At 43.2% G+C, this 12,213-nt stretch overlaps 1 protein-coding gene across 10 annotated transcripts in view; it reads left to right on the top strand.

Moving 5' to 3' along the window:
• The window catches only part of TTLL5 (tubulin tyrosine ligase like 5), a 279,463-nt gene that overhangs the window by 32,788 nt on the left and 234,462 nt on the right, over nucleotides 1-12,213 (top strand). For all 10 annotated transcript variants that reach the window (XM_077750795.1, XM_077750794.1, XM_077750800.1 and 7 more), the window contains exons 7-8: nucleotides 6,166-6,235; nucleotides 6,707-6,791. In XM_077750795.1, the coding sequence (XP_077606921.1) occupies nucleotides 6,166-6,235; nucleotides 6,707-6,791 (155 nt within the window). The remainder of the gene's footprint in view (nucleotides 1-6,165; nucleotides 6,236-6,706; nucleotides 6,792-12,213) is intronic.

Genomic DNA, 12,213 nt, shown 5'->3' with positions numbered 1-12,213 from the left:
TATTTTTGTATTGGGTCTCATAGTTTGTAGAAACTTTTATTTTCCGTTTTGCTTTTTTTTTAATAACAGCGTATAGTTGCTTAATGGATTAACGGATGCAGTTTGCCTGTCGGCCTTAGTAAGGATATCAGTTGAAAGTTTTTTAAAAGTTATCTTCTGTTTTGTGTATTTTCTTGGAGTTGCCCTTTTTTCCCTCCTGCTGTTGGGTTTTCTCAGTTTCAGTGACCGTAGGTGTTGAGTTGTATTTGTGAACAAAAGACTAGACTGATTGAAAATGACAGCTGACCTGGGTTTCCGTACTGTCATGTAGGAGTTTCTACTGGACAGGAGGCTAACTCAGTTTTGTGCAAGGGCAAACTGTGTTGACTCACAGGCTGGTAGTAGATGGGAATGAGGAGCACCCTTCTTCCTGCCCACCCCTGCCAAAATAGAGCTGGCTTTATCGTGAATACAGAGGAAGATTTTGGTGATTTCTGCTCTGGTCAGCACTACGTCTCCCGTCTTTTCCTCTGTGTCTGTTGTAGGGATAGAGTGGCCTTAAATTCCACTCCTCTGTCCCATCTCTCTACCCACACAAGATGTCCTCCCCGAAGGTATCATCGTTAGGTTCTATCCTGAGGGCCAAGCTTTGGGTGTTGGAGGAGGGCCACTCAATTAATTAAGAATTAATTACCTGATTCTTGTTCTTTGGCCCGCTCCTGGGCCGTGTTTGTTCACTGCCAGCTTGGAAATTCTCCGAGGCTCCTTGAGAAGATCACTCTCACCTCTGGTATTTTGCTTCTTCTGCTCTGGTTTCTCAACTTGATCCCATCTGCTTTCTATCTTTCAGGATTTCCTGAAACTTTTTGTCTCTTATTGGCTTCTTTAAATGTTTTCTAGCTTTGTTATTATTTCATTCTTTTAAAAATCTCTCCACTGTCCTTCCAGTGGGACTCTGGAAGGGAAGAAAGGGAAGTAGGTGTGTGTGTGTGGTCAAATACTCTTTTAAATTCCCCAGTTCTCTTTTTACATGGTCTGAGCTATTTCCTACACATGCAGAAACTAACTTTCTGAGAAGTCTTTCACACTGAGAAGTCCTTAAATTCAGTCTGGACTGAAAACTGTACAATAACTACTGATGGGCAGACCTTAAGTGCTACAGAATTATAGGACCCGGTTCTGGTATAGCAGCTAATCCAGCCTGAGCCCCAGGCTACAAGTCCTGTTACCTGGCCCCAGGTCACTCTGGAGGCCCTTTTTTCCTGGACTCTCTTGTGACAGAAGGCCCTGGTCACATGCTTTGGATCTCTCTCTTCTCGTTCCTGTTCTGACCTTGGCGCCGAGGCTCCTGTCGGACAGCTTTTCCTTCAGCTCCGTGCCAGGAGCTCCAGTGTTGTTTGAATCCCATAGACGGCACTGGTTTGGGTTTGGGTTTTAGCTGCCAAATGGAATTGCTATTGAAAGTCAACTGTGGTACAAGTTTGCTTTTTATTTTCTTAGACATGAGTCAAAAAGAATAGGATCTATTTCCAGCTCATCTGGGACTTTTTTCTTTTGGAATGCTCTTTTGCCCTAGTGATTTGTTATTTTGAAATCAACATCATAAAGAATAGAAAGGCTAAACTTTCCTTGGTGGGGCTGAGAACCCCGTGCCCTAACTCTTCCCTGGAGGGAGTCCCTGAAAGAGGGTGACAACTCTTTAGAGAATGCACTTGGCAGGCTCTCCCCCTCCCTCCCACCTCTCCCTGGCTGAATCCCTAGAGACCCCTGCGTAGATCAAAGTACTTGGCGGGACCCTTTGCCTCTCTCCTCCCCCTCAGTGAGGCTTTGGAATGAGTCTGATTCTTTGAGGTATTTGGTGGAGGTGCCAGACAGAAGCCTGGGAAGATGCCAACAGGCACCAGGGGGCCTGGCAACATGTGCACATGATGGGAAAATATTCCCATTTCACTCCCCAAACTGGAATTTTATCACCTTTCATTTGGACCTGCAAACCATGTAGTTAATACTCTTCTCTCTCTCCTTAGGCACAAGGCCTCACCATCCCCTCTTTTCCATACCTGGATCCTTTCCCATGGAATATGTGACCCATTAGCCAACTGGATGAAGTAACTCTTTCCAAGGCTGCTGCCTGCTTTCCCTTCAGATTTGAGGGGGAGGGGGCGGGAGAGCTCAGGCAGAGAGGGTCTGTGAGGAGCTGAACTGAAGCAAACCGGTGAGGGACTTGGGCGTGGGTGGAGTTAGGTGTGAGGGCCAAATGAAAATATCTTTCCCTGTCTTCCCCACTGGGGAGGGCCTTTTAATAAAAATTCCCAATAATAGTCATAACCTTTTGGAAAATATCTGCAAATAGCAACTTTTACCATTACAAGAACAGAATAAAGGACAGAAAAAGTGTTACTTTTATGAAATACCGGCGAGAGAAGTGTGAGCTCCTGCAGACGGAAGTATCTTGGCCAGTCAGCTACTATGGTCTCCTATTATGTGCTCTTTCGCTCTGGAAATCCAGACCAGAGGAGCAGAGCTCTGTGTCCTCCAGCTCCCTCGGGGACTAAGTGTTGTATTTTCCCAATTTAGTATATTCAAGTCGAGGAGGGAAAGATCTGGCCTTTTCTGATTAAGGTATGAATTTGAGTATGGACGTCAAATCATTCTTCCTCGTCCTTCTTGCCTCACACATTATCTCATGTTAATGTTTTCTTTGGGATTTTGAAGTAACAGAAGAGTATTTAGTTGACTCTGTTTACTCTCTGTGTTTGTGAATATAATTCTGTATAGCTCTCTTGTTTCTGTTTGTTTGTATGTTGTTATCTTAAGTGCTCTCTGTTTTTTTCCTTGTTCGAGAAATATTTAGGGAGTCCTTGCCATGTGCCAGGTGCCGCCACTCCTTAATACCTTTTGAGGAGTAGGGATTATCTCTTAATACTAACACTGATACTAAGCTAATGTATCTTCATTATAACTCGGTGCGTGGCTGTGAGCAGAAGGCCGTGTGGAGTGCTGTGACACAGGCTCTTGGGTTGTGGAACTTTGTAGAACCATAGAGGTGCTACTGGGTTTGCACTGAGAGTAATAACTGATATTTCTTGAGCATTTGATGTGTGCCAGCCCCTGCACCTTCCAAATGTAGACTCGTAGTCTTTAGAAGAACCCCAGGAAGTAGTGACTGTTACTTCCTTGCTAAGTGGTAGAGTCAGGATTGTAACTCACGTCTAGCTGATTCCAGAGCATAACCCCCTTAACCGCTGTACCATTCTACCGTATAGTAACTTAACAGATAGCAGGAGATTTAGTCTTAAAGTCCATTTCGAAAAATGGATGTGTTTTTCCAACTTTCCCAACCCTTTAGATCTTGCTTCAGCGTACTTTGGAGGGCAGTTGGAGCTTGGAATTGAACTCGTTTGAAACGAGTCAGTTGGGGTTGGATGTAAAGGAAACAGCCTTGAAAATATCAAAAAGCTTTGATGAGTTGCTTCTTAGCAACTAATTTAATGTAACACTATAAAAAAAAACTATACCCGCACCCTTCTTTTCTTGGTCGAGGTTACAGTTGAATTCCTGGTGCAGGTAGAAATGAGAGGTTCAGACCATTGAACAAATATTCAAGTTACCTAAATAATATGCGAGATTATGTTGCGTCTCACTCGGGACAAATGTGTATGATGAGGGAGGGAAGAGAGGAAGTGGGCAAGGACAATAGATGTGTCATGGAATGAAGACCATCACGAGTGTAGCCTCTGGTTTGGAGGAAAGTTGGGTGGTCGCATATCTGCTGCAGCCTGGAGGTGTTACTCAGTGGGAAGAGGTCTGCAACTTTAATTTTAGGTTTGGAACACAGCCTTGAGGCTTGCTCCTTTGTGCTGTGATTCATCAGTTCTTACACACTAACTTGACTCCAAATGGAGATGGTACTTGTGAGAAAGTGATCAGGAAATGTAAGGGAGTCTGGAAATGGTGTGGGTGCTCGAGTCCACGGGTATGAATCAGCACTGATTGCTGCCATGTCCGTGTGATGCAGGGAGAGGGGTTGTGAAAGCTGTGTTCTGAGTCTGCAACAGCATCAGTGGGAAACGAGAGGGAGTCTCTTTCTCTTGACTCTGGAGTTGCTCATCGTGGTTGCGTGTGATGTTACGGGCCACAAAATTATCCTCGTTGTATGTAGTGTTTGGGGGTAGTAAATGCACTGTTATAAAGACAGTCTTTTGAAATTGGGGAACAGTATTTTAGGTCAGAACTTGGGGGAAACGTGAAAAGTACTCAAGAGTTAAGCTTCCGAGGCTGACCACCTGAGTTCAAATGCCCCTCTGTCACTGTGTGACATCTGTAATGTTTGGATGGTGCCATCCCTACCTCACAGGGTTGGGTGAGGATTAAGTGAAACAATACTTGTGAAAAACCAGAACAGCGCTGGACACACGGCAAATGTTCATTCAGTACATTTATTAAATTTTTTTTTTCTGCAAATTTTAATAGTTATTTTTGTTGCCTCTCCTGTAGCTATTATCATTACAGTAATTACTATAGCCACTTCCCTTTTGGAGTCCTTTTGTCCTGCATAGATTTTGGTGGCTTCCAGCTGATTTTTCTGCCTTAATCTGATCTCACACAGAGTTGTGCTATTCCATATGTTTTACTCTTAACTACTTATTTAATCAAGAATCCATAATCATTTCCTGCTTCCTCCCATGTTCAGGCTAACTTACCGTAGTCAGGGGTTGGAATCCCTTTGCCAGTGGGGTCTCTCCCTCCTAATACTCGAACCATATTTTTTTATTATTCCCCGGTTCAGTCTTCTAACCTCAGGCCAGTGTATCTGCCTCCTTTCCTTTCTCCTGAACCTTGTGCCTACCATCTTTGCACAACAGCTTCTTTCCTCCCTACCATGTGCTCAGTAGCTCTCAACACTCACTTCTGCACCTCCTCTTCCACAACAGGCCTTCCCTGACTGACCCCACATAACTGGGCTGCACTTGTATTTTGCAGGCTCACGTCTTGCACTTGCAGATATGCTGCTTTGTGTTCTTTTAAATTATGTATTTTGGTTTGGGGTGCCTGGGTGGCTCAGTCAGTTGAGCGTCTGACCTCAGGTCATGATCTCATAGATTGTGAGTTTGAGCTCCAAATCAGGCTCACTGCTGTCATGGCAGCGCCTGTTTCTAATCATCTGTTTCCCTCTCTCTGCCCTTCCCCCATTGGGACTCTCTCAAAAATAAATAAACATTAAAAAAATTCTATATTTTTCTGCCTGTTTACCTAAATACTAAACTCTTCAGAAGTAAGGATTAGGCTCTGTGAGGGCAGGGTTTGTATCTCTTCCTCATCACTGTATCCTAAGTACCTTATACAGTGTCCAACAATACTCATGATGACTTATTGTATTAACAACTCTTTTTCATTGAAAAACCCCTTAAAAGGGCTAGTTCTGTCTTGCTAGATAGTGGCTTAGGAAGTACAACTGAATGAATCAAGGAAACATCCATTCCATTTCCCAAATGCCAGGACCCATTGTGGAAAGATCTGTATGTTTTCTAAACAACTTAATGAAAGTCTTCACTTAAGAATAGTGGTAGTATTTTAGGGGCACCTGGGTGGCTCAGTTGGTTCAGCATCCGACTTCAGCTCGGGTCATGATCTCACAGTCCATGAGTTCGAGCCCCATGCCAGACTCTGGGCTGTCATGATGGCTCAGAGCCTGGAGCTTGCTTCAGATTCTGTGTCCCTCTCTCCCTGCCCCTCCCCCACTCATGCTCTGTTTCTCTCTCTCTCTCTCTCTCTCTCTCTCAAAAAAAAAATCAACATAAAAAATTAAAAATTAAAGAATAATGGTAGTATTTAAAATTTTCCATCATCCTTTACATTTGGGAGAAATCACTTCTTTATTTTTTAGGTAGCTTTTATTTTCTTGGCCTGTAACCATTTAATGTCATGTATATAAATCTTTAAAGCTGTTATGGCTCTATTTATTATGTGAGAAGTGCTGTGTAAATTTATTTTTTACCCCTACTGTAATTGGATACCCATAGTGTTTCTAAGTGTTATGTGGCCAGTTGAATATAGGGGTAGCTTGTCTTAAGAGTTTTAGTGTGCCATTTTATCATTTCTAAAAGGTCAAGAACTCTGCTCTCTTATTGTCAGTTAGGATTCCTTTGCATTTCTGTCCTTTTATTCTTTCTCTTTACTCCATAGCCGAACCAGATTTCCCTGGAAGAAAACATCCTGGTCTCCCGTTACATTAACAACCCTCTGCTCATAGATGGTGAGTTGAGATTGGGCTGTTGACTGGCCTGGGCTACATCTTGCTAATTTTAAAACAGATTTTCACAGTCTACCCTAGTAAGTTCTTATAAAGCTAGTGTGAGGTTCTTGGCAGCTGTGGCCCCCAGAGATGAGGCTGGTGCTGTATGTACCTCGTGGGACTATTTTGACAATGAAATGAGAGAATAGGAAAGAAAATGCTTTATAGCACATTGATGTGAAAACTGTGGTACATGTATGTCAGCTCCCTTTCACATTTTATGGCAGTGTGTGTTTTGTGTATTGTCATTTAATGGATGCTTATATAAATATATAATTATTCTCACAAGGCAAAGTGGACTGCAGGCAATGTGCGTTTTGTTGGGAGAGAAAGATTATTCTTTCATATTTCTTTGTTTTGTTGTCTTGTTTATCTTATAACAGAAAACAAATGACCTGCATTTTTCCTGTGAACTCCAACATTTTTTTCTAGATTTCAAGTTTGATGTGCGCCTCTATGTGCTTGTGACCTCCTACGATCCCCTTGTCATCTATCTCTATGAAGAAGGGTTGGCTAGGTAAGAGACTTTTGGGGTGAAGGGGTGGTCATCAGAGTGAATCCATGGAAGAGTGTGTAAAGATCAGGCTGTTTCTTTCTGTCGTGTTCAACTCAGGAAAATAGAGTGCCCAGATGGATTTCAGATTACAGAAAATCAGGCATGTGACTTCACAGCTGCACTTGCATCTCCACACAGGGGAACAAGCATCTGTGTAAGCACGCACCTTTACCAACAGGGCTCTAGGGTCACACTGTATTTTCATGCAATGGCAATTGTTATGGTGACCCTGGGGTATTAGGATAATTTGTCATTGTGTTTTACTACTCAACTAGAAAAAAAAAAATCCCCCAGTTATCACCTGTTATATACCAAACATTTATTTCAGTGCTCACGAGAGCCTTGCAGTTGATGCAGTTCTGCCGTTGGGGCCAGGGAACTTGGTCACTTTTTGGAGCGCTCCCAGCCAGATGGTGGTGGAGTGGGATTTGAACTCAGGGATCTGACTCCAGAGCTCATAGCCTGAGCTGTTTTTCATGCCNAATATGCTTTACAAGTGATTACCTATACATTATTTTCTCTTGAGGTACTTTTTAGGTTTTACGGTAAGGTGACTTACAAAATTAAGTTCAAGTTACAGTAGTCTAAAAAATATCCCCCACAGCCACCAAATTTTACAGGTGATAATAGTTTCATAGGTCCTTTAAGCCATTTAAAATAAAGACATAACTTTGCTGGGCTAGTGTTCCTTTCTCCCGCAAACCTAGTATACGCAGCATATAATATATATTCACCAACTAGCTTACCCTGAAGTTCCTTTTTTTTTAAATTTTTTTAATGTTTTATTTATTTCTAGGAGAGAGAAAGAGAGAGACAGCGTGNGCATGGCCTGTATGTTTGTGTATTTTAGAAAATGCACTTGGAAGGTGGAAAATCTCCCGGTTTAAAAGAAGGCTACCTATTTAAGTTGAGGTGCAAGTACTCTGGAAACTGTCATTTTTTAACGCTATTTTATTTATTTATTTATTTATTTATTTATTTATTTATTTATTTATTTCTGAGAGAGAGAGAGACAGCATGAATAAGGGAGGGTCAGAGAGAGAGACAGACACAGAATCCGAAACCGGCTCCAGGCTCTGAGCTGGCTGTCAGCACAGAGCCCGATGTGGGGCTCGAACCCACAAACCGTGAGATCATGACCTGAGCCGAAGTCAGATGCTTAACTGACTGAGCCACCCAGGTGCCCCTAGAATGCTATTTTAATTATGTCATATACCTAAGTTCCTTGATGCGTCCTGTGACTTGGAGTCAGAGGGTGAGCCCGATTAACCAGCTTGCAGCTGGCTGAGCTGTGCCTTCCCTTCACCTCTAGGTGGCAGCGACAGCATTCGTGAACATTGTTGTCTTCATAAACTGTCTTGAGTTTGAGCCTGAGGAACACTGGAGGCTCCTGAAGCTCCATGGTTCTGGACTCCTGTCCCTTGAATATTGAGGAGGGGGCACTAACATATTACTCACTTTTTAGGTAAAGGTCTGAGCCAGCATCTGAGTGCCACCTGTCTCGTAGCTCTGATCAGATTTTCATAGGCAGAAGCTTTCTGTGGTGCTTGTAGGCACATGTGTTCTCCTACTTTGAAGTACAGGTTTAAAAGCTGAGTCTCCACACTCTCTAGATTAAAAAGAAGGTAAGATATACCCCTCACTTCCACTCACTGAATAAGGTGCTGGGGGTTTTCCATTTTGTAAACTAAGATGATCTGAGCTGTACTTCTTGTGTAGCATGAGCTTCTCTTCTCCACTGCCTTCCCTCCCTCCCTCCTCACCCCATCTGGCCTCCTGTGTCCTTCTCAGGAGTTGATTACATCCTACCACAATTTGAACTTCTTGAGTAAGGAAAAGACCTCAAGGTTACACTCACTGTTTCTCAAGGATATCATACCAGCATGTTCGGCATATCATTCCCAAGACGTTACATTCACAGTATTAATAGCCCTTTCTCTTGGTAAAACTTGGCATAGCTTTAAAGCCTCAGTGGTTCAGATATGAATGAGAGCAATACCAACATTTATTATAGAATTTACTACAGACATGCGGGTGCTTTGGCTACTGGGTGTGTGTTGCAAGTCAGAATCCACTGATTGGAGTAACTGTCTTCTCTTGCCACTGGCAGGAACTGAGTGTGTGTATGTGTGGGTGGGTGTGTACTGTCTTTTAATGGATCCTTTTTATTTTTTTTTCCAGAATAATTTAGAAGACAGCTTTTTAAAAACTCAGACCAAATTGAACCAAATAATGGGAAATTTCAGGACTCTGTCACAGTTAAGCTAAAAATATGGGTGAATATAAAAATTACTTTAATGTGTATTTATTTATTTTTGAGAGAGAGAGACAGACAGATAGACAATGCGAGTAAGGCAGAGAGAGGGAGACACAGAACTGAAGCAGGCTCCCAGCTCTGAGCTGTTAGCAGACATGGGGCTCGAACTTAGGAACTGCGAGATCATAACCTAAGCCGAAGTCAGATGCTTAACGGAGCGAGCCACCCAGGCGCCCCTAAAAGTATGGGTGAATATAAAAGCTTCACACAAGGACGGTGTAGTATGTCAGGCTATTAGCAAGTCTTGTGAGGCTACATTGCTCTGCACAATAACTTCCATGTGCCCGAGTTCCTGTGTCTTAACTCCCTGTGTATCTTGGCTTTCATCTGCTTCTTTTTAATCCTCAGAATCCGCTCAACTGTGTCACTACATTCAACATAGTCTATAGCATCTCCAGATCTGCAGTCTCTAGTAATTTTGGGTCACGTGTGTTTTATGTAGACATTACTGAAGATAATCAGTTTGGGATGAGATCACTAGGCCGTTTTACTTCGAGGCTCAACAAGGAAAACCATAATTTTTCCTGAAGAGACAGCACTGGCAGCAGATATAATTGACTTCCGTTTTAGAAAAGAAGGGTCTTATCCCGTATCGCTTTTGTCTTGGGCCTCAAATTAATGCTTAGGTGACCTAAAGATTAAGTTCATTTCACGAGACTGTTTTGTGAAATAAATATTTTGTGTCAGTTCTTGACCTTTTTAAACTTATTAAGAAAAGGCCAGAAATTGTTTCCTTTTAGAGTAATAATTTCCAGTCGTCCTTGTTGTTTTATTAACGCAGGAAAACTGTCCTTTTCTTATTTATGGACAAAATATTGAGATGTTCAGAAAAAAATATGTCTTTCTGGTATTTGGGCCCAACATTTGCCCCAGAAGGTCCATCCTACTTTTGAGTTTGACAGATGTGTTCCTGCTTTGCTCCAGCAGGGGACACTCAGTTTCCAGAGAGAGGTGCCATTCTCTACCAAAATGGTGTAGATTCTCTTTCTTGTCAGAGGGGGAATCCAAAAAGACTTTGTCCTGGATTTTACAGTTTTAGGTGGATCCAGTATGTGGTCTAAATGATTTGACGAGGCCCTTTTTGAGATGGAGCTAATAGCCAGATTTTCACTGAAACCGGAAAAATAAAAAGTTAAAAAGAAATTAAAACAGAATGGACTTGAAAAGCAAATATGTTGTCTGAGGCCCAAAGATAGGTAGCACTCGCAATGTGGGGGAAGTGAAGGTGCCAGACCAGGGAATGGAGACTCCCATCCTCACTGGAGGTGGGAGGAGAGGACACTGAGAAGGCCCCAGTCGGGATCTGCCTTTTTTTCTGCCTCAGCCATATTATCCAGTGGAAATTCAGAAAAGACCCCAAAGCATTAGTAATGCCTTTCCCTTCCTCCCCACCCCCAGTCCCTTCTTCAGTAGCCTTCCTTGCTAATTAACACTGGCTCCGCAGGGATATTTACCTTTTCTCTGCTGGATTCCTGTGGTTTTAAAAGAATTCAGGTACTAGCTGGTTGCCAAGGAATTCAGATTACCTCACAGGCTGCACACTGTCCAGAGTCTCTGCCACAGCAGCGAGGGGGGTGGGAGGAATGAGGAGACAGCAACAAGGGGAAGAAAACCCTCTCCAGTGCTCATTGTCACCCTCCCTGGCAGGCCCTTGCTGTTTGTGAAGTTTGAGTCATTTCTGGCTCTGAAGACAGGGGATCAAGCTGGTAATCCCCTCCCAGACGGCTCTGTGGGGCGCTGCCTAGTCACTGCCCCACTTTGGCAGTCTCTCGGCTGCAGCTGGTTGACAGCAGATCAGAGAGCTCTTGGGCCTCTTGTTCTCTTCCATAAGATTTTTCTGGGTCAGGCCAGGATGAAATCCAGTGGCTCCTGGCAAGGCTGCCTGAGGTGTGTCTCTTCATCCTCCAGGCCTTTCTGGCTCCGAGTGGCTACACCTGCTGAAAGATAACTCCTGCGCCACAGCCGGGATCTCCTCAGGGCTGGCCTCCTCTTTCCCTTGTACATTTGGACTGAATGTGTGTTAGATTATGGGACTGTCAGACGCCTGGGTGGCTCAGTCAGTTAAGCGTCCGACTTTGGCTCAGGTCATGATCTCACGGTTTGTGGGTTCGAACCCCATGTCGGGCTGTGTGCTGACAGCCAGCTCAGAGCCTGGAGCCTGTTTCAGATTCTGTATCTCCCTCTCTCTCAGACCCTCCCCTGCTCATGCTCTCTTTCTCTCTCAGAAAAAAGTAAAAAACATTTAAAAAGAGATTATGGGGCTGTCAACGGGGAGGGACCAAGTGTCCTACATCCAGATTAGCCATGACTCTGGCTATGGTGCAGTATCTTTGAAGAACAAAGTAGCTTTTAAATGGCGTAGGAGAGTTTAGAGGATTCCAGTAATTCTGTGTTTTCCTTCCCGCTTTGGTTCCTTCCTGGTGCAGTTCCTGGGAGAGACATGTCAGGTGCAGTCTCAGTTCATGTTATCCAGTACCTTCTATGTGTCTAACACGGAAACCCTGCCTTCAGGCAAACACGCAAGTGTTTTAGACAAGTTTTTACCATTGTCTCCATTCTCATTGAGAAACATTAGAAAGCAAAAAGGAAGTGGAGCTTCTGACTTAAGAATTTATTGTCAGAATAAAGATAATCTATATATGTTTCAGAGTGGTTTTTTTAAAAAAAAGCATATACTTCTCTTTTCATTGGTTGGCTGTGAAATAGTACCCAGAATTTCAGATTTGGCAAAGAAGTAGGAGCTCCCTACCTCCCCCCAACCCTTTTTTGGTAAAGGTCAAGACTATGAAATTCTGTCATAAGAGCTTTTTCTAAGTCTTGATTTCATCAAGAGGAAGGTTCAAGACTCCATGCATCATATAGATTTCAGTATGTGTTAGGGGAAGTATTTGCAAACTTGGTCCTGGGGTAGCTAGTAGCGAATTACCTCTTTAAGGTTGTGGCTAATAACTTGTGTTGACACTTTTAGACCTAAACAGGTTGAAATTTGATATGCAGAGGTCTAAATCAGGGGTCGCAAACCTAAAGTCTCATGGGAACATTCACTGAAGAAGTTGGCCTTGTGGA

Source organism: Crocuta crocuta, unplaced genomic scaffold (genome assembly GCF_008692635.1).
Source record: "Crocuta crocuta isolate KB4526 unplaced genomic scaffold, BGI_CrCroc_1.0 scaffold186, whole genome shotgun sequence".
Taxonomy (NCBI): Eukaryota; Metazoa; Chordata; class Mammalia; order Carnivora; family Hyaenidae; genus Crocuta; species Crocuta crocuta.
Note: the sequence above shows the minus strand (reverse complement) of the source record. Positions and strands in the feature narration are given on the sequence as shown.